The sequence below is a fragment of the Hyalella azteca genome, unplaced genomic scaffold, assembly GCF_000764305.2.
Source record: "Hyalella azteca isolate HAZT.00-mixed unplaced genomic scaffold, Hazt_2.0.2 contig5407, whole genome shotgun sequence".
Lineage (NCBI taxonomy): Eukaryota > Metazoa > Arthropoda > Malacostraca > Amphipoda > Hyalellidae > Hyalella > Hyalella azteca.
In genome coordinates, this window is record NW_025935599.1 from 125,018 (window position 1) to 145,633 (window position 20,616).

The following is a 20,616-nucleotide window of genomic DNA, read 5'->3' on the forward strand; positions in this document are numbered from 1 at the left end:
ATAGGTTTCACCTCGGCACCTTTCCATTATAGGTTTCACATCGGCTCCTTGTGAGAATTGTATTTCCGGTTCCGCTCAATGATTTGCGAATGTTCTTTTTATATTCATCTTCTGTGATTACGCACTGCAAAGGGAAAGGCTGTGGTTACTAGCTGAAGTATTTTTATCGAGTGCTGAATTACATTGTGGTAAAGCGCTCCGTATACACTTCGTGTATTCATTACTTGCTCGTAAATTAAATTTGTTCGCGACCATCAAGTGACGAAAATCGATATCAATATATAGTATTTTTTTAGATGTTATGTCATAGTTTAAGAATTGAACATAATTGTATATATTTTTGTAGGCTTATGATATAATGTAATCTTATCATTGGTTAATTTCAGGCCCATACACCAGTATTTTGACGGCTTTTGCTCTAAGCCTTTCTATTAGATACTTCTTACAGAAATTTTTGGTGAACTAACTTAATTATTTTTTTTATTTCAGCGGACAAAGATGTGCTGGTGTTCGAGGGCAACCGAACCCACAACGACCACTTCAAGCTGATGCTCCATGACGGCGCCGGCGCCATGCTTATCGGCGGCAGGTCAGAATTACTTATTTCAGCTTCCTTGTTTTGCTTTCACTCCTATTGTTATTGTTGTTTTTCACTTCTTTCATTGTTATTGTTTCAAGATCTCAGAATAAATTATTCCAGCTTCCTTGTTTTGCTTTCACTCCTATTGTTATTGTTGTTTTTCACTTCTTTCATTGTTATTGTTTCAAGATCTCAGAATAACTTATTTCAGTTTCCATGTTTTGCTTTCACTCCTATAGTTATTGTTGTTTTTTCACTTCTTTCATTGTTATTGTTTCAAGATCTCAGAATAAATTATTCCAGGTTCCTTGTTTTGCTTTCACTTCTATAGTTATTGTTGTTTTTTCACTTCTTTCATTGTTATTGTTTCAAGATCTCAGACTAACTTATTCCAGCTTCCTTGTTTTGCTTTCATTTCTATAGTTCGCAAGATCACAAATCGTCCGATGAAAGAATTTTAATACTTACATATCGGAACCCTTGCAATTACATTATACAACTAATTGTTGCTCTATTTAACTTGCTAATTTTCAATTTATAACTCAATTGCTATCTACGTTGTTCATCAACTGCTCTTAGTTGAAAAAATTGCGCTTGGACTGTAGTTATGGTAGTTCGAATAATAAGGGAGGGTTTTAATCAAAATACCCAAGCGCGAATTGTGCAACCTCCTTCAGTCTCATTTTTAGTGATTCGAACAATTATTAACATGTGCAGGAGTTTACATTGAATGCAACTGCTATGATACCTGTTATTAATATCATTAGCATTCGTCTCCCATTTTTATGATAACAAAGATACTTTTTCTGTTATATTTTTCAGTCTGGAAATTCTCGTATAAACTGATGTCCATATGTATGCTTTTTTGTTCGTATTTTAATTTAGAAAATTATTAACTTTATAAATGGATAAGCAGTAAGCAATTATTTAACACGTATATGTTGTTTATTCAACAAATCTTCAGATTTAAGGTGATCGTTAAATCGTTTCGTTAAGGTGATCGTTAAATCGTTTCGTATTAAATCACTTAAATATTAATAAATCACTTAAATCGTATGATATTATTCACCAGAAAGGTTTTGCGTGCATCCGAAGTGCCATCATGGGCGCGAAATAAGAAATGCAGTCGTTATGGAGCTGTGGTCTGTGGTGGTAGCGAGTCGCTTCAAAGCTGTGCTTTATGGCCTAACTTTGCTCTAACTCCTCTGACGGTCACGCTCCCTGAATTTGATGCATTGAAGTTCACCGGAGGAATAAATCTTAGGGGCGGCCTATGCCCTGTTCCTAAAGTTTGCTACACGAGTAGATGACTTCCTGAAACACACGTAAACATTTTGCACACAAACCAGGGCCAATGACAACTGTAGCTACCTGCCTCATGGTCGCGCCATGGCATAGGGATAATGCCTTCCTACTACTGCCTTGACGTTTTGGCCACAGCGAACTTGCCCATAATTACCCTATAATATATACCCTTTAATTCTCTATAATTACCCTATTTTATTACCCTATAAATTATCCCGAATTACCCTATTATATTTACATTAATATAATCACGTCGTATTATTTCTTTGTTGACTAGTTTTTGTTTCCTAGAAAATTTTTTTTTGTTCCGGTGAATACATGTTAAATTAAAATTTTTTAAATAATTCATCTTATGAATAACCAATATATTTCTTATTTTATCTCGTGTTCTTTAAATTGAATCTAAATCCAAAATTATTTTTACTTAATTTCTCATCCTCGTACAAATCGCATTCGCTCTTCCACTTAAGTATCCAGGCACCGGGCAGTCAATTGTTAATCGATTTAGCGACTTGAATTTTACATGATACGTACCTGTACAATACATGTCATTGTTAGTCAATACGAAAATCATGAAAGGCGCCTATAGTAACTAATGGTCTCGAGGCTAATGGTCTCGTGGCGGCCATTAGAAACCAGAGCAGATTAGCAAGCTAAGGAGAGGTTATGGCAGTTTGGCACATACACGGCGGCAACTTAACCTGAAATATGAAGTTTGACTTTGGCGATAGTTGTTTTATTGCCTATAGGTATCGTCAAGGTGCGTGAAGTACAAACAGTTTGAATCCGACTTTCCATTCGTCATCTAGAAATCGTATTGAAAAAATTACTTCTCCTAACAATAAAAACACGCAAAAACACGTAATAACTCTAAAATAATAGGTTACCATTGCACTACAATAATAGCTACAATGAAGATTAGAATATTGAATTTAATTTTTCGACGAAGCATCGAGAGCGCGTTATCGATGGCACACGCAATCGGGGGCTACGGTGGCCATAGCGACTGCGTTGATGCGAGATATGCCGCAGGGCAGGGGAAAGCGAAACGGCTGAATAAATATTAATTATCAATTATAATGATCCAGTTTATCGACGGCCAATTATCGCGGCAGCGAGCGAGCCCATAATGACCTGGGATGGGGCGGGCTCTATTCGCGTGTTGTGCGCTGTTCCAGAGTCTCATATTCTTGTTGCCTTCGCAGCCAATGATTGTAAATCCTGGAAACCTAAAAAATCAAAATATTAAGTTATCGTGACATGTAGTTTTTAACTATTGTTTTTCTTTTGTTTCAGAAATATGATCTACAACGTGTCTTTACATGACTTCAAAGTACAAAATGTGAGTATTTACGGGATAACTTTTGGTTGAATGTTGTGGGAATTATTAATGAAATGCTAGCGAAAAGCGAACGGAATAAAAAAAGTGTTTTATACAAAATATCTCAGCGATTCTCCTGTATTCGTTTCCTTAATACTGCTGTCAGGTATCCTTCTTTGCAACTGCAATGTTAGATATCAAATACTATTTTGAAGAAGTTTTAATTACATCTCCGCGCCCGTTACCCGGTATTTTCGACTACTTTCAACGATTGCATGTGCAAGGGGGCGCGTATCCCCCAGTCTGACCATCTGTCTACACGCCAATGTCCGTCTCAATTTCCTGGTTCGACGCTTCCCTTAATTTTTGCGTTGGCTGAAGCTGCCCCCTATACGTTCATTGATATCGCTTTAGACGTGCGGCAGCCTCATGTTAATATTCCTTCCTCGCTCCGGAATGATGGACGGAAATGTGTTTCGTTCTTTACGCTCATATATTTATAGCTGCTTGCATCCTCTGCGTGTCGAAAATCGAATCAGGCGTCGGCAGAGGCGTCGTCCGGAACGTTAGCACCTCATTTCGATGGAAGCAAGGTTTAATGTATCTTTTTACGATTCGCTCTTGCACGCTTTACGCCTTTATTTCGTCGAGATGAACGGGATGAATTGATGTGCTTACGCTTACGTCTTTATGGCACTGTTTAGAAATTAATGTTTCTTGTACGTGCGAGGTATTTGCTGTAAACTATTCATTGCTGGTTTGAACGTAGATCGTCGTTAGATCATACTTGTGACGTATTTATTATCATTTTCGTACGTATTATCATTTAAACGTTTAAAATAAAGTATTTGTTCCGTGCAAAATTTTAGCTCGACTTTGCAGAGCGCCGCCAATTTCCTGGTCGGTCATTTTGACCAACATTTCTTTCACGTTTTCACCATCAAGCTTTTGACTCCAACATCTTTCGGATTTCGCTTATGTTTTAAATCGACTGAGCCCGGACCGAGACAGTACAGAGACCAAGCACTCTGATTCACACATTCACATGCAGCCACAGCATAGATTCTTCATTAACAACTCTAGTATTGTATACGAAAAGCCATGCAGAGTGCTCTAAGCTCTTCTATTGTTGCACGGAAGTTCTGAGGGTGACAGCGTCGCTTCCAGCTTTCAATAAGCGGTTGGGCGCCAGAGCTTGCCTTCAGTTATGTAATGGAGCGTAAACTCCCTTAGACCTTCTTAAGACTCCCTCCGGCTGTTTGGTTGACTGTAGCTTAGTTTCGAAGTAAGCCACATTTCCTTTCTTAGGGTACGTACGCAGTGAAAGCAGGTTTGCCCGCGCGGGCAACCTGCTCCAACCTGCCACAAGAATGAATATAGGATAATAATGTAAGTGTTCACAGTGAAAACCTGTACGAATAGGCTTCTGTATTCTATGGTTTCAGGCGCCAACCTGAGCAGGTAACCATCACGCTGGCAACCTGCTTTCACTGTGTGCGTACCCTTATGTGGGTGTTCGCTTGGCTCCTGAATATGATGCTCGTCGATTCATTATTATTAATTAGAGGTTTACCCGATTTTAATTGATTTCTTTTATTTTTCGTTGCTTTATATTATCACCATGTTTGTACAAATAACTTCTGTATATACGACGGTAATTTAACTTGTTTGGTATTCTTCAAATCCTTGACGTGAAGTTAAAAACCTTGTGTGACAATAAAATATGTGAGACTTCACTTACTAAATGTAATTCACTTCACTAAAATATTGAATAATTTTCAATATTTTGCAACTTGTAAAATGTGTCGTCATCATTCATGCTGGGTTCAATAGTTTTTTATATACGTGGGTCTAAACGGTATCATTATTATTTCCATTTTAGAAAACGGGTCAAAAAATTGACGTTCTTCTCACGCTTTTAGCAATATAACGGAATAGAAGCATATAGAATGTGCTGTCGTCACTGCTACGGACAGTGATTCACATTAACCTTTTTGCGTTGGCGGACTATGTTTTTTTTTTGTATACGTGGGTCTAAACGGTTTCATTATTATTTCCTTTTTTGGAAAACGGGCCGAAAAATTTACGTTATTCTCACGCGTTTAGCAATATAGCGGAACAGAAGCATATAGAATGTGCTGTCGTCACTGGAAATGAAAGTGATTCACATTAACCTTTTTCTTGCGTTGGCGGACTATGTTTTTTTGTATACGTGGGTCTAAACGGTATCATTATTATTTCCATTTTAGAAAACGGGTCAAAAAATTGACGTTATTCTCTCGCATCTAGCAATATAACGGAAGAGAATGTTTTGCAATATAACGTCACTGGAAATGAAAGTGATTCACATTGACTTTTTTTGCGTTGGTGGACGAGTGATCTTGCTGTCGCTGCATCGATCGGTAATTAAATTCCTGCTGTGCGCCTGATTTCCCTGAATTCCACTCAATGAAATTTACAAGTAATTCTCTTGACTTTCATTACAAGGTCCGGACGCGTCTTTTGGGGCTTGCTTCTAACCACATTGAGATAGCTTGTAGATGAATTCGTTCAGCCATTGCTTATATGTATATAAATATATTGTATACTCGTATTGTATACAATATAAATATATTATATATTCGTATACAATATATGTAAATATATTGTATACAATATTTATACCAATATTTATACCTGAGTATAAATATTGAATACCCGTAGCCATTTTTTATGTAAACGACTGAGTTGTTTCTCGGCATTTTCGACATTTATTTAAATGTAACCTCTTTCACTTCATCTATTTGAACGTATAACATAAAAAATATAACTCAGTACTCACTACAGTGAGTGACAGAGAGCGCATTTTCTCGTCAACGAAAACGTGGTCACGGACGGACGGACGGGTGGTCACGGACAGACGGACAGACAGACGGACATTACGAACACAATAGAGCTTTCTTTTCCATAAATGAGAAAATGCGCTAAAATAAGGAAAGTCAGATCAAATATGGTATCACTTCATTTAAAACGTGTTCATTAGTTTTCCTTCCGCTTCTTGTCGTTCATGATTTTCATAATATGTATTACTCGGCTTCATTTGTATGAGGTTATGACCGAGTAAATCGTTTGATGTGTATGAGAATTCATTGAAATCTGAACGAAAAGTATGCCGTTAGATGTTCATTGATGTTTCCTATTGTGAAAACATATTGTGATATACATTTTTTATTGCAGAAAATCGAATGGTTTCCAGGGCATTCGCCTAAGGAATCGTGTTACCTCAAAGGTGGCTCAGATGAACTATGCCAGAACTACATCCGTATTTTAACGCACAAAGCGCCGGGACAATACATCATCTGCGGCACAAACGCCTATGACCCCATGTGCCGCGAGTTCAAATTAGAGGTAAGGTTTGTCGCGTGAACGTAGAATTGCCTTCGTTGATATGTAGAGCGGCCGGGTCTCGGCAATTATACACTGGCATGTTCATGTACACTAGCGAGATATTTCGCACACATACGTTTGTTCGTTCGTGTGACTATTATTGTCTTTTATCTGAATTAATTTATTTTAGATTAGTTCATTTGGCTTACTATTATCAATGCATGCTGGTCTGACTGTTATGCTGTAAGGTTATCGTGCTGTTATGAATTAGCGTGATCACACGCTAATCTACGGATATTACTACCAACATTTTATTATATCCAGTAAAATGCATATGATTTCTTGAAAAAATAAATATTGTGTCATTTCCGATCAAATTCTGGTTTCATAATATATTCTTCTAGTTTTATACGTAACTATTTTTAAATTTTGAACGTAATTTTTCTCGGACGTTCAGAATGGGGCACTACAGATGGAAAGAGAGTTCCAGGGGCGGGGATTGTGCCCGTTCGGTCCTTCACACAACAGCACTTCGGTGTTCGCCGGTTCGTTTCCTTCTGACGCTCATTGATTTCCCTTTGAAGTCTTCTTTTCATGTTTGTTTGTTGAAGGAGTTATTTAATTTTAAAGCGCCCCGGTGAGATGTTGTCAAATTACTGAGTAAATTTAATTACTGAGGACAGACTTGAAATTTTTCTTAACGATTTGACGAGCAAATGTGTGAATTGAGATCAGTCTTTGATGTATCTGTATTAATTATTTTTCTCTTGATAATCTTTTGAGACGATATATCCTAGAATTAATACTTTATTATAAAATTCATTACCCAAGCTATGTTTTTGTGGTTTAATCATTATATCCAAATTGTCTTTTAGAAAATATTATCTTCATAAATTTTAATTTTACAAAATAACTAATATTTTTGAAACTAGATGGACAACTGTACGTGGGCTCGGTGGCGGACTTCGCTGGTCTGGAGCCGCTGATCTACCGAGAGCCTCTGCGCACAACTCGCTACGATCTCTCCGTGCTCAATTGTACGTACATCGCCTGCTGCTTTTTTCACTAAAACGAAGAATTTCTGCAATAATTTGATTTTCTGCAGCAAATATTTCCAAATATTTGGAAGCCATACACACATTTGTGGAACAGTGATAAACGATTTATGCACTTCAGACAATAACGTTTTGGTTTTTCTGCATCAGAAGAATATTATTGTCCAAATTGATCGACAGTTTTCATTCAGCTTTCGTTGTTCACCTTTCAAAGACGATCTGGACTGTGATAAATTCAATGGCTGTCATGAAACTTTTTTTACATTTATCTAAATTTCTGATGGTCGCATTTTTAAAAAGATTACCGTAGAATTTTTACTATTTGTGATAAGCATGCAGCATCTTATTGAAGTGACCGGCAAGGCCGAGGGAACATTATTTACTATACATACATATTTTCATGAAGGCATAGCTCAACATTTAGCTTCACCGCCCTGACAACCTTTTCCTGCCAAACTCTCAGTATTAGGCCTATGCATTCTATTGAAGCACAACAGCGGTTGAAGAGGAGGCTTTTTATGGGCGCATTGCCTCGACGTAATATCTTGGCAATGATTTTATTGCTGAACATCTCATCCAGAACGAGCCTGTTGGCCTCGTGCTTCTCCTCTTATTACATTGCTTGCTGTTAGAAAAAAACGGTGAAAAAACGGTCCCACCGGCATCCTAGTGGCCGGTCGCCCCGTGAAAATGAACGATTTCGCCGTTTTTATCAGATGTTTTACGGATTTTTGGTGTTAAATTTGAGTAAAAACGGTGAAACTGTGTTTCTTTTCACGTGCCGACCGGCCACTGAAACGCTGGTAATACCATTAACGGTCATTTTTCTAACAGTGTGCTTGCTGTTTGTCTCGCGGATTGCTGGGTTCAGTGGTCGTACCAACAGCTGTCTTCGCATGTATTGTTTGTATTCACATGTATTCATTTGTATTAGCTGTCTTCACATGAGATGATACAAACGTGATCATAACGGACATTATAGTGATTATGATTTCAACGATAAGAGTTAGAAAGTGAACTATTATTCGATCGGCGAAAAATATTACTGTGTCAATTGATACATATTTTATTAAAATAAATAATGACCATTTATTTCCAGTAAATGTTTGCATCACTCTATGTTAATTACGTATATATGAATACTTCAATTACCGTGATCCTGATGGTAGGAATAGATTAAATAACTCATATATACTAGATTTTATTTGAGAGTTACAGCCACATCGCATGTGTTTTTGAGCCGAGTGTTAATAACATGAAGTGTTATTAACTGATGCTGCCTAAATTATATGGGGAATATACCCGTAAATATTCGTGCTTGTTTTTTTTAGCGCTAGTTCATAACTTTCAGTTACTATTCTTGCATTTTGACGATGGTTAAGTGAAATTGCGACCCGAATGCTAGACCTCGTAGGAAATAAATCAAACATCCTTATTACGTGAAACATTTTTTTATCAATGGCTATGTTTTCTCATGCTATATTTTTAACAAATTTTATCCCTACCATGGTACGTATCTATATTCGATTAAATATTCAAATCAACCTGTTCTGAGCTCAAAACTGTTGACCAAGCAAAAAAGACTTGTTGACCAAAGCAAAAAAAGAAAAAAAAAAGAAAAACAAGTCAAAAAAAGCAAAAGACAAGTATTTGTACCAAAACTGAGTAGAATATTTCATTTCGATTGCCTGTTGCACAAATTAGCTGTAGCTTTTAAATACTGTTGATACAATAATGGCCGCTGAGATCGCTTTTAAACCCTCTTGCTAAAATAAGTTGCAGTTATCATCTGCCATGCAGAACGAGGAGGGCAAGCATGTCGGTAAAATGCTGCTGGTGCAGTAAAAGGTTTGTAGGCATTTTTTATTATTATTATTGGCGAGCTTGCATTACCGACTATCGTAGAGAAACTCTTCGGTCGGTGCTTTCCAGGATACGGCAAGCGTGCCGTTTCTTATCCATTACAGAAATTTGCAACCAGGGGAAGACTAGAGAAACGTTTGCTTTTACGAGGAGCTTGCATGTAGTGATCTCGCCTGGGGCCGTTTGTTGCGTCCTGTCGAGTGATGGTTACAGACAAGCCTCTTATGCGTCCGCTCTGGGACGAACTCTCATGTACTGCTTACAGCTTCTGCAACAAGTCCCCACAAATGTTACGAGCCTCCTTTTTTGCAGTCAAATTCTCAGCCAGTTTCTGTAAAAATTCACAGGCTGTTTTTATTATTATTTTATGTAGTACAACATTTCTTGAAGTTTATCTAAAATTCTGTCATGCCCGTCTTTTTAAAATTTATCATGCACAATGATTTTTGTGAAGTGATGGTTGGCTTCATTTTCTAAAATGAATCCGACGCGATAACAACCCAAACCACTATCTTGAAGCGTCGCTTACTTCGGAAATATTCATAACTAATTGTAGCTAACAATTATGTCATACCTAATGAGGCTAGTTGTGGCTTAACTTCCTAAACTCAGAGTCTATTTTTACTCTTAACATTATTCACTAGCGCATTTCTCACAGCCACATCACTGCCACTTCCATGCCTGTTTGGTTACTTCTTTTCATTGTAAATTAATTGAAACGACACTCGGGCAAATAAGTATTAATAATTATTTGCAATTATTGCAAATAATTGAATAAGGAAATTGTAAAGCGGCTCACAAGTTCCGTTTGGTTGCAGCGCCCGACTTCGTGAGCTCGTTCGCGCTCGGCGACTTCGTGTACTTCTTCTTCCGCGAGACTGCCGTCGAGTACCTCAACTGCGGCAAGGTGAGTCAGGTGTCTCAACTGCGGCAAGGTGAGTCAGGTGTCTCAACTGCGGCAAGGTGAGTCAGGTGTCTCAACTTCGTAAAGGTCAGTCAGGTGTCTCAACTGCGACAAGGTGTCTCAACTGCGACAAGGTGTCTCAACTTCGTAAAGGTGAGTTGGCTGGCGTTCTTGTCCGCCGTTGACGTGGAGCACATCTCACATCTCGGGCCTGCTCTTGAGAGGCCGTGTGTGCCCAGGCGCTTAGTTACATTGGAGGATTGTGGCTCTGAGAGGCTGGGGAGAGCTTTCTTCAACAGTCTTTCTTGAGTAATTGCTTCAATTTTGGTGATGATAATTTAGAGGTACTGTGCTCTACAAAGTATTACAGTGCAAAAGACCTAGAATAGAATGGTTTCTTAGCTGTGGTGAATTATTGTAAGTATATGTAAAATCTTATAAAAAATGTCGTGTGTGGCAGCTCATGAAAATGAAGTACTAAATCTGCAGTGTATGTATTGGCCGCATATTCCTGAAGAGTGTCCATTATTAATTAATTTAACTGAAACTATTTTGCAGTGAAAATTAATTTTACTCTGCGTCCGCGGGTGTTCAGTTCTCGAAATTTGAACAGGCGATTAGTATGGGTTTCACATTTAAGACGTTAAATGCGTTTCTTCTAATAAAAACTTCTATTTTATTGCCAGAATTGTGAGACAATTGAATATGAGATGAGTTTAGACATCAGTAGCCTGATGGTGTTGATGGTGGAACAGCTCAATTGTCAACTTATTCTTACACGATTCGGTTTCGTCTAACGCTTTTCTCTAGATTACACGACTGGAAATAGTTATCATGATTCATGAAAATTTCATTGACCTTTAAGTGGGCAACACTAGATTTTTATTCAAACGGAAGCATTGGTTAAGTATGTTTATTATAAAATTATGTGATCGTTAATCGAGAAAATCAAAGCTGACTGTGACATAACTTATTTTTGGCCGCTTTATTTTGGCCGCTTTTATTATTGTTCGAGTTATGTGTATAAAATTATGTGTTGTTAATATAAAATTATGTCATTAATCGAGAAAATCGAAGCTGACTGAGACTTGACTTATTTGGCCGCTTTACAGACGCTGTACTCGCGTGTGGCTCGAGTCTGCCGCCACGACAAAGGCGGGCCCCACAAGTTCAAGAACAAGTGGACGTCGTACCTCAAGTCTCGCCTCAACTGCTCTGTTTCAGGAGACTTCCCATTCTACTTCAACGAAATACGTGAGTTGCTTTTCAGCTCGCCCTCCGCTGTAATGTACCTCGAGTAAATAATTTGTGACCATGGAATACGTTAATGCTCGCTCATTGTGGTCACATTATCGGGTATTTTATTAGCCATCGAGTCAATTCTTTGGCATCACTGTTCCGAACTACTACTGCTATAACTACTCTGGCCTAGCGTGCAATTATATGGTATAATTGAATATAATTCACGAAACCACGTTAGAGAAATGATCGTCCAACAAATTCATCTGGATGAGCTATTACATCGCAAAGAATTTATGTTCAATGAAAGTTTTTCCAGCTGTTTTTCTGAAACAATTAGTATGTACCTGCTAGTAATGAACGCATTATTTTTGAAACAATTTGTATGTTCCTCCTAGAAATTACCGCATTATTCTTTATGCAGAATCAACAACAGAACCAATAGAAGGTCGGTACGGTGACCACGCCACGACGCTGCTCTACGGCGTCTTCACCACGCCAGAGAACTCCATTCCAGGCTCGGCCATATGCGCCTTCACGTTCCAGGACATCATGGACACGTTCGAAGGCCCCTTCAAGGGGCAGTCTACCGTCAACGCCAACTGGCTGCCTGTACAAACTACTCAGGTGCCGTTGAATACTGTGCTAATTATGTTAAATACTGTGCTAATGGTGTTAAACACTGTGCTAGTGGCGTTAAATACTGCTACTGGCGTTGAATACTGTGCTACTGGCGTTGAACACTGTGCTGCTGGCGTTAAATACTGTGCTACTGGCGTTAAATACTGAGCAACTGGCTTTGCAATGAAACATGGCTCCATTGCGTGTCGTGTTAATCAAGGAAATGGACCCTCCGGTTGTCAACGAAATGTAATTGACAATAGACTTGTAGCAGTGACAAATGCAGAGATTATTTTATCAGTTTACAGCAATTTTAGCCAACGGCAAACGTCGCCTGATAATTTTTTTTCTGATGGAACTTTGTTTACTTGTCATATTTGCTTGCTCAAATCGCCAATTAACATTGAATTTAAATTAAAAACATAACATGTAAATTCACCGCATTATGTTTTTGGCATTTAATCGTTGGTTGATTAATTTTATTACATGAAACCGGATGATATTATTAGTTCCTAGGCAACACGCTCACACTTATTGTTCGGGAACTTTCCGACTAATAATGTCTAACAATTTGATATCTGGTGAACACTAATAAGTTTTCAATTTCAGAATAATAATGTGTAACAATTTGATATTTGGGGAACACTTAATAAGTTTTTAATTTCAGAATAATAATGTGTAACAATTTGATATTTGGGGAACACTAATAAGTTTTTAATTGCGTGCAGGTGCCGGAACCCCGTCCTGGACAGTGCGTTAAAGACTCCTCGACTCTGCCGGACGTGACGCTGAACTTCATCAAGTCGCACTCGATGATGGACGAGGCTGTGCCTGCCTTCTTCGGCCAGCCTGTGCTTATACGCACCGCTACACAGTGAGTGAGAGTGTCCTTAGCATCCTTAGTATTTGTTTTGGACGTAGCAGTCCCAGGCCACGATGGATCGCTGCCTCTGATTATCGTTTTTGTTGTTGTAATTGCCCATCCTGGTAGTGGCGACTAGGGAGAGGGGGTGATCGGCCAGTTTTTCCGGGCACTCGGTACCACTGGTAGTTCTACGACCATCACTGGCTCGCTGACCCGCCAGAACCATTTGATTGCATTACACAACACCCTGGACAAGCCAGGTACTCATTTATCAACCAAAGTTGGATGAATGGCTGAGTTGACCATGAGCTGAGCTTCCCGGTAGAACTTGTCCTCAGTGGGACTCGAACCCGGGAGCTGGGTGCGAGAGACAGAGTCTCTCACCACTGCACTATCGTTCATCCGCCCTCATTTGGGCCACCTGATGCACGATGCTGTTGCTTGCTTCTCGCCGCTGGTAGTGTTGCAGGGGAGGTCGATCTGGGATTGTGCCTAGGAACACGTCCAGTTGTCTCTTGAAGGTCTCCAGGGTGAACTCCCCCTCTCTTAGATCCTTTGGTAGGATGTTTAACAGCCTCGGTTCTGTCATTCATGTTCTTAGGGGAGTATGAGTTAATGCAGCCGTATTCATTACTATCCACCTAGGAATTTATTAGATTTTCTTCTCGAATTAGTTTTCTATCCAAATATTCATGTGACGGCAAATTTTAGCGAAGAAATTTTAAATGATATCTTTATATGTGTTTAGAATATTTTACGTCCATAATGCGTGTGTCATGAGAAATAGTGGCGGTAATGGCATTCCTGTATATGATGTCATGTACCGAAATGCATCGTAAAATGACGACAACTTTTTCGTCTCAGCTACAGCGGCCGCTTCAGCGCCATCGCTGTTGACCCGCAGGTTCACACCCACGACGGGAAAAGCTACGACGTCCTCTACATTGGCACTGGTAATTTGTCTTGCCTGTGGCTTTCTTAATGTTGCATGTATTGTGGTGAATGTCCCTGATGTGTTTCTGTACAATATCGTTTCCTTTTCACGCTGTCATCGTTTTCACGGAATCTTTGAAGCAGCTCCTTGTGTCGATTGGAGTGTTCAAATCATTGTCTGAGCGTTCAAAACTTCAAATCAATTTCATGTGCCCTTCTGATAAGAAATTAGGGATTAATAATTGATTTTCTACGCGTAAACTGTATTTAAATTTCAATAGGGAATAATAATTAATTTTCTACGCGTAAACTGTATTTATATTTCAACTTACGTTGCAGAGGATGGCAAGGTGATCAAAGCAGTTAACACGAAGTCTGCGGACTCCTTCCAAGAAGTCGAGCCTTTCATCATCGAAGAAATTTCAGTGTTTGAGCCGAGCACTCCCATCAACTCTCTGCACATCGTGCGTTCTTCACAGCGCCACCCGCGGCTAGTTGTGGGCTCCAGCGATCGCATTTACTCCATCCCTCTTGTGCGATGCTACACCGACAAGATCATGTCATGCAGGTCATTTCATTATATTATTTCAAATGTTGATACATAAATTATTTTGTGTCATTATATTATTTTAATGGCTAATACATTAATTATTTTGTGTGTTAACTAATTCGACAAAATTTGATTTTTGACCATCATTTTGACAATTATTATTTTATATTTATATTTTGACCATTATTTTGATATATTATTATATATGACCATTATTCGACAAGATCATGTCATGCAGGTCATTTTATTATGTTATTTTAAGGGCTAATACATTAGTTATTTTGCATGTTATGTTCATGTAATGTCATTCAGATCAAAGTTATTGTCGGATGAATTATTCAATAAGGGTTTATTTTCAAGTAAAAATTCTCTAGCTCTACGCCAGAATTATCAATTTAAATTTCATCGCTGCATGGGTTCATTAGCGGAATAAATTCTGTTAAAAAATGAAAACTCACATAACCGTAATCTTTAATATTTTTACTTTTATTTCTGTGTTCAAAGCAGCACATTTAAAAGGAATGTTTCGTTGCCTGAATGTTCAACACTTTCGATCAGTGAATTGAAGAAAGCAAATAACGATCAAATCGGATTTCAACTTTCAATTGTAGAGTTGAATTAAATCAATAATAATCTTCAAATAATAAAAAAATTTTCACGCCTTTTGCTTTAGACTAAAAGGTTTCAATTCAGTTTCAACCACTATTTTGTTTAGAAAAAGGTTCTAATGCATTTTCAATTAATATTCTTTTCTAAAAAACGCCCTTTCATTTGATATCTTAAAAAAAATATGTTTTAATGCAATTTAAATTAATATTTATTCCTAATTATACGTATGAACGTGCAGTGAGTGCGTGGCGCTACAGGACCCATACTGTGCATGGGACAAATTCAACAGCAAGTGTCGTGTAGTGACACAAGGCAAGGAGCTCATCCAGAGCATCGGTACGGGCGTACACCGAGACTGCGGCAAGGAGAAGCTGCCGTCGCACTCTGCCTCCATCAACAGAGACTCTAGCGTCTCTGCCAGCAGCAACAGCGTCACCAACACGCAGCATCCAGCGCATGATGAACCTCATGATGGTTGGTTGTGGTAGTGTCTTTGGTTGTGGTGCAATGGTTTTAGTAGAGGGAGAATTAGTATATGCAGCTGTTGTCTAATGATTTTGGTACAGCGAGAATTAGGATCTGGAGCTGTGGTGTAATGATTTTGGTACAGCGAGAATTAGGATCTGTAGCTGTGGTGTAATGATTTTGGTACAGGGGGAACAAGGATCTATAGCTGTGGTGTAATGATTTTGGTACAGGCAAAATTGAAAATATAATTGTTGTACCTCTTATGAATGGAAATAATTTATCTTGAATCGTTTTAGGCGCATTGCCGTTTGTTTCCTTTTAAAGAATTCATTGACGTTATTTACACTGCAATTGTCCCCTGCAAGCCACTCTTACTGTTTCGAAATGTAAGCTAAAAAGCTCGCTTAAACGTCAGAGATCGCAATCTCTTGCAGTAGGTGGAGGCAGCAGCGTCTCCAGCACCAAGTCTGTGCCGCTGCACTTCACCACAGAGACGCTCGCCATCGCCGTGGCGTCTGCGGCCATCGGAGCTCTCATATTGGGTTTCATCACAGGATTTTTCTGCGGTAAAAAATGCAACAAAGAAGAAGACAACCAACTTTACGCAGCCACGGACTACGAGTACTACGACCAGAGACAGACGCCGAATAGGTGGGAACTTTGAGCCCTGTTTCTTTGTTTGATTTATTTATTTTACTACTAGTATAGTGACGGAAAATCAAATTTGTACGTAGAAGTCATTTATTACTTTCATTTTGTGTGAAGACTAGTACTGTTGGAATAGAAAGCTGCCGTAAATTTTACAGTTTATTTGAATCAATATAGTTTTGTTTTGTAGTTCCAATGATAAATTAAGGGATTCCTTTGTTTAATAAGTATTGACAACGATCAATTCTATGTTTTGGCATTCGTTCTTAATTCAAAGATTAAGGTTATTTCGAAATAATTTTTTTTCTAATCTAAACATTTACTTGATTTTTGTTTCGTCTTACCTTTATTAATCGTACATTAACTCAAGCATGTCATGTTAACGCCTTCATTTGTGTGCAGTCGTTTGACAAGTGACATGCAGGAGGAGGTGACATACGCTGAGCCAGTTCTTGTCAACCCTCCCCTCAACAAGAACGTCAACCTGGTGCTCAGTATGTCCCCAAAGGCCCCCATGAAGACGCCCTCTACTCCAGGCCAGCCTCTCCCAAATGTCGGGATGATGGGAGGTCCTCCTGATCAGTCAATGGGCCCTATGCTGGCCCTGCAGCCACAGCCCGGCATGCAGCCAACACTGCAGCAACAACAACAAGGACCTCAAGACATTCCTTTACATTACACTCCTGAGAGCTACTCTACGCACGGCACTCTCAGGACCTCAGAAAAATATGGCACGCGTGGCCGTGACCACAGGAGGGGTGACTATGACCACCGCACTCCTGATGGCTATTCTACGACGCGATCTGTGAAGAAAGTTTATCTGTGAACCAACTCTCCTAAACGCTCTCACTCTCCATTGCACGCTTTCAACGTAGATCCTCGCTGTGGCCTGGTTGCTCCTTTTAACACCAACAATAGTGTTCTAGCTAACCCAGCCTTTGGTTATTATTCCAACATACTAGTGAATAATTTCAATGAACCACAATCCATACCTCCTTGTTCCATATATAGCAACATTCAACCTGTACCTCAACCAGCATCGTGTTATGCTGCTCATCAAATGTACACCAATCAGTCTCCATCTTCAAACGATTCCCATCACACAAATCAATCCGATTCTCTCTCGGACATTGGCTCTGCTGATCGTAATCTCCAGTCTCACACTCCTCAATCTCACACACCCACATCTCATACTCCACAATCTCACACGCCTCAGTCTCACACTCCCCAGTCTCGCACACCTCAGTCGCACACGTCAACTGAACTCTACAGCTCAAGCTCTCCTGTATTCGGATTGCGCAGTACGATGCACAATCCACGTCGGTGCATCACTCCTACGTGTGGTAGCAGCAGCAGCTCTAGACCTTCGATATCTTCCAACACCGCAATTCTATTTCCTCAGCATTACCTTCCCAGTTCTGAATCTAGTCGCAGTGGCCGCAGCCCCAACAAAGTTTCTAAGACAGACGTACAGCAATGCTATCACATTGGTACCTTGCCTCGATCCCTTCATTATTACTCGCACAACAAAGCCAGGAAATACCCTGTGTCTCCTCGCGACGAAGCATCGATCCTTCTTCAGCCTCTACTGCAGTCCAGGCGATGAAAAGATGCGTCACGTTTAGCGACTGTTTTGAAATATCATTCTAATTTACACAAATTTTGATTCATCAAACAAAATTGTCTTATCTTCAATGACTTGTTCTTTGTTGCGACAGCCGTTGTGATTGTACTCGATTCGCAGTCAACGTTGACGATACTTAAACTTTGCACTAAAGGTCGTTGACATTCTTGAACCAAGAGGATTTCATTTTGAATATTTTTTTGCATTTATAAACTCTCATAAAATTATTCAACGCATCTCGTATGTACGTTACAGCTTGACCCAAGTTAGCTGATTCAGAAACAAGTGTGACTCAGGTACACTGCAACCTCATTCGCAAACACAAGAATTATCCAGAAAAATTGAAAGCTGGAAAGCGCTGCTATATGGAGAGTCAGAGTGTTTATTCATACCCTGATCCTGTTTCTCTTAATCCTTATCACTGTGTATGGTATGTCTGTTATGCGTTACCCTTCCTTGCCCTTCCCCACCAGTATTATAAGTGTAAATATTCACGTCTAGAGCAAAGATTGCCACTCCCCACTCTGGTGCCAAGATGCAACTCAAATAGTCCTGAGTGGATACGAATAGTACTGCATTGTACTAACCTACTTATTAATTGCACAAAATTGTCATATTAATGAATCAAAATCGGATATCGCTTCGTGTTTCAGTCATCGGTGAAGATTTTTCCGATGGTTCAGAAATTTTTGGCTACAAGTGCTAGGTACGTAAAACGAGCTGCGCTCGTGTAAAATGTTACTTAATTTAAAATGTTTACCTGTTGTTCTTCCCTCATCAGAAAAAATTCATAAGCACGTCGATAAAATTCACGTTCCAAATGGACAAACGGGCGTTGGCCTTGTATAACGTTCATCTTCTGGACGCCTGATGTTTGGGGTTAGGTCTTGACATGAAAATGTCAAGTGGATCGCCTTCAATAATACGTTTCAGTGTATTGCCAGTGTTGAGATGATGAGACTTTGAATTGAATAAGAATGTTTTTTATTGATAATGAATGGATTGGAGGTGTATGTGTGCTCGGCAGCTCATTGGGCCTTTGCTTTATAGTTCTGTCGTAGTGAACTCGTAGACTTCTAGACCAAGTGCACTCTAGTATAGCGGTGTGGCTTGTGCGGCCTTCTGTCAACGATTAAGTTGAGGTGTGCCAGAACGCTGTTCTCCTAAGAGATCTCTTTCATAAAGCTATATCTGTAATTCATATCGTTTATAGCTCGTCAGTATTATCAAAGGGTAGCTCCTCAATAAGCCAGAATGATAACTCTAAATTTCGGCCACCACTGACATTAACGTAATTCTAGTTTACCGGAAGAAATTTGAAGTAATTTTAAAGAGTTACTTGAGTTGATGATTAATTAATGAATTAATTAAATTTAATTTAACTAATTAAAGAAGGCTGGCAATATTTTTTATGTTTAGTTGGTAATCATTGAAAAAAGGTGAAGGAGCGTTTCGTGATCTCTTTTTCTACAGCCACCGTTGCTGCTGCACTGCGTCGAGTGTAGCCTGTACATAGGTATGTAAATAGCCATTATAGTAATGAGTACTGTAGGTGAGTTAGATAGAATTAGGTTGTCTGAAGCTCTGAAGTTGGGCTCATCCCTAAAGACAAGCTGGCGATGCAGCGCGGTGACCACGTATAAAAAGTTCGTTAGCGCTGAACATGTAACGATTGTTAACGAAATTCGTTAACGATTGTGAGGTGGCGTTTGCTTGGTAACGTCATGTAGTTATCTTACCCGAAGTCATTTGCTCCTTTCATTTTTTTCGCATTGCGCAATAAGTGTTATGAATATCTATTTTTTAGCTGCGCTTATCAAATTACATTCTGCGGTCAGTACTTGCGTTATGAAGCAATGTATGTAAGGCCTATTATCTATTCATGAAGAACAACCTTGTGAAGATTGCTGCTAAATCTTGTAAAAAGTGTCGTGGCAGCTGCCAGTTTGCGAGTGAACGCTTGAATTAACCCGATGTTGGTTCAGCTATGATTGCCTCAGTCTTTGATCTGTAATGATAAGTTTATTTGTAAATAGTGTTGATGTGACGAAACTCTTAAAAGACAATGTGCCATGTATCGCTGAATGGAGTTTGCTGTGACCGCGCGCTCGAGAAGCATCTCAGCAGCATGGTTCGCTCGCTGTCCAAATGACGAACTTAAATTGCATTTCATTTCACGCCATACGTATTGGAATCTTATGCATATTTCAATCATATGCATTCAAATAATTCTTGGTTGCTTTTATAATTTCGTTTATCGTTTTTTGTACTTCCTATCTTGAATCCTTACAAACTCGCCTCGTCAATGAAGAATAATTATTATTTTTAACTCGTCATGTGCACTGCCCTCGTTTAGATACGGTATTGTTTTCAATTTTCTTCAATTCTCCATAACAAAAAAAAATGTTTTAAACAATCAATTATTGTCACTGGCATCTCATTCTTCCAGATTGTAAATTAATTCTTCTAAAATTACTAGGTATTCAGTCGCGGTTCATGTTATGCTTCTGCTCAGATGCGAAGCTCTTGTGTGAATGTGAGGATTGAGTAAGTAATTTGTACTCTTCAAGTGCAAGATCTTGAATGAATTTGGAGTTAATTCAAGCGACAATGTAATGGAAGTGTTGTGAGATTTATTTAATTGTATTAGTTCAAACGGTTATAT

General features: G+C 39.0%; 1 protein-coding gene across 1 annotated transcript in view; it reads left to right on the forward strand.

Moving 5' to 3' along the window:
- Nucleotides 1-19,314, forward strand: part of LOC108682437 (semaphorin-1A) — a 94,475-nt gene extending 75,161 nt beyond the window's left edge. The window contains exons 4-17 of the mRNA XM_018171597.2: nt 490-589; nt 3,182-3,227; nt 6,423-6,593; nt 7,030-7,117; nt 7,505-7,609; nt 10,309-10,397; nt 11,507-11,648; nt 12,058-12,260; nt 12,983-13,128; nt 13,984-14,072; nt 14,392-14,620; nt 15,450-15,685; nt 16,114-16,330; nt 16,730-19,314. Coding sequence (XP_018027086.1) covers nt 490-589; nt 3,182-3,227; nt 6,423-6,593; nt 7,030-7,117; nt 7,505-7,609; nt 10,309-10,397; nt 11,507-11,648; nt 12,058-12,260; nt 12,983-13,128; nt 13,984-14,072; nt 14,392-14,620; nt 15,450-15,685; nt 16,114-16,330; nt 16,730-17,153 — 2,285 coding nt within the window. The 3' untranslated portion in view covers nt 17,154-19,314. The remainder of the gene's footprint in view (nt 1-489; nt 590-3,181; nt 3,228-6,422; nt 6,594-7,029; nt 7,118-7,504; nt 7,610-10,308; nt 10,398-11,506; nt 11,649-12,057; nt 12,261-12,982; nt 13,129-13,983; nt 14,073-14,391; nt 14,621-15,449; nt 15,686-16,113; nt 16,331-16,729) is intronic.
- Nucleotides 19,315-20,616: the final 1,302 nt, after the last annotated feature.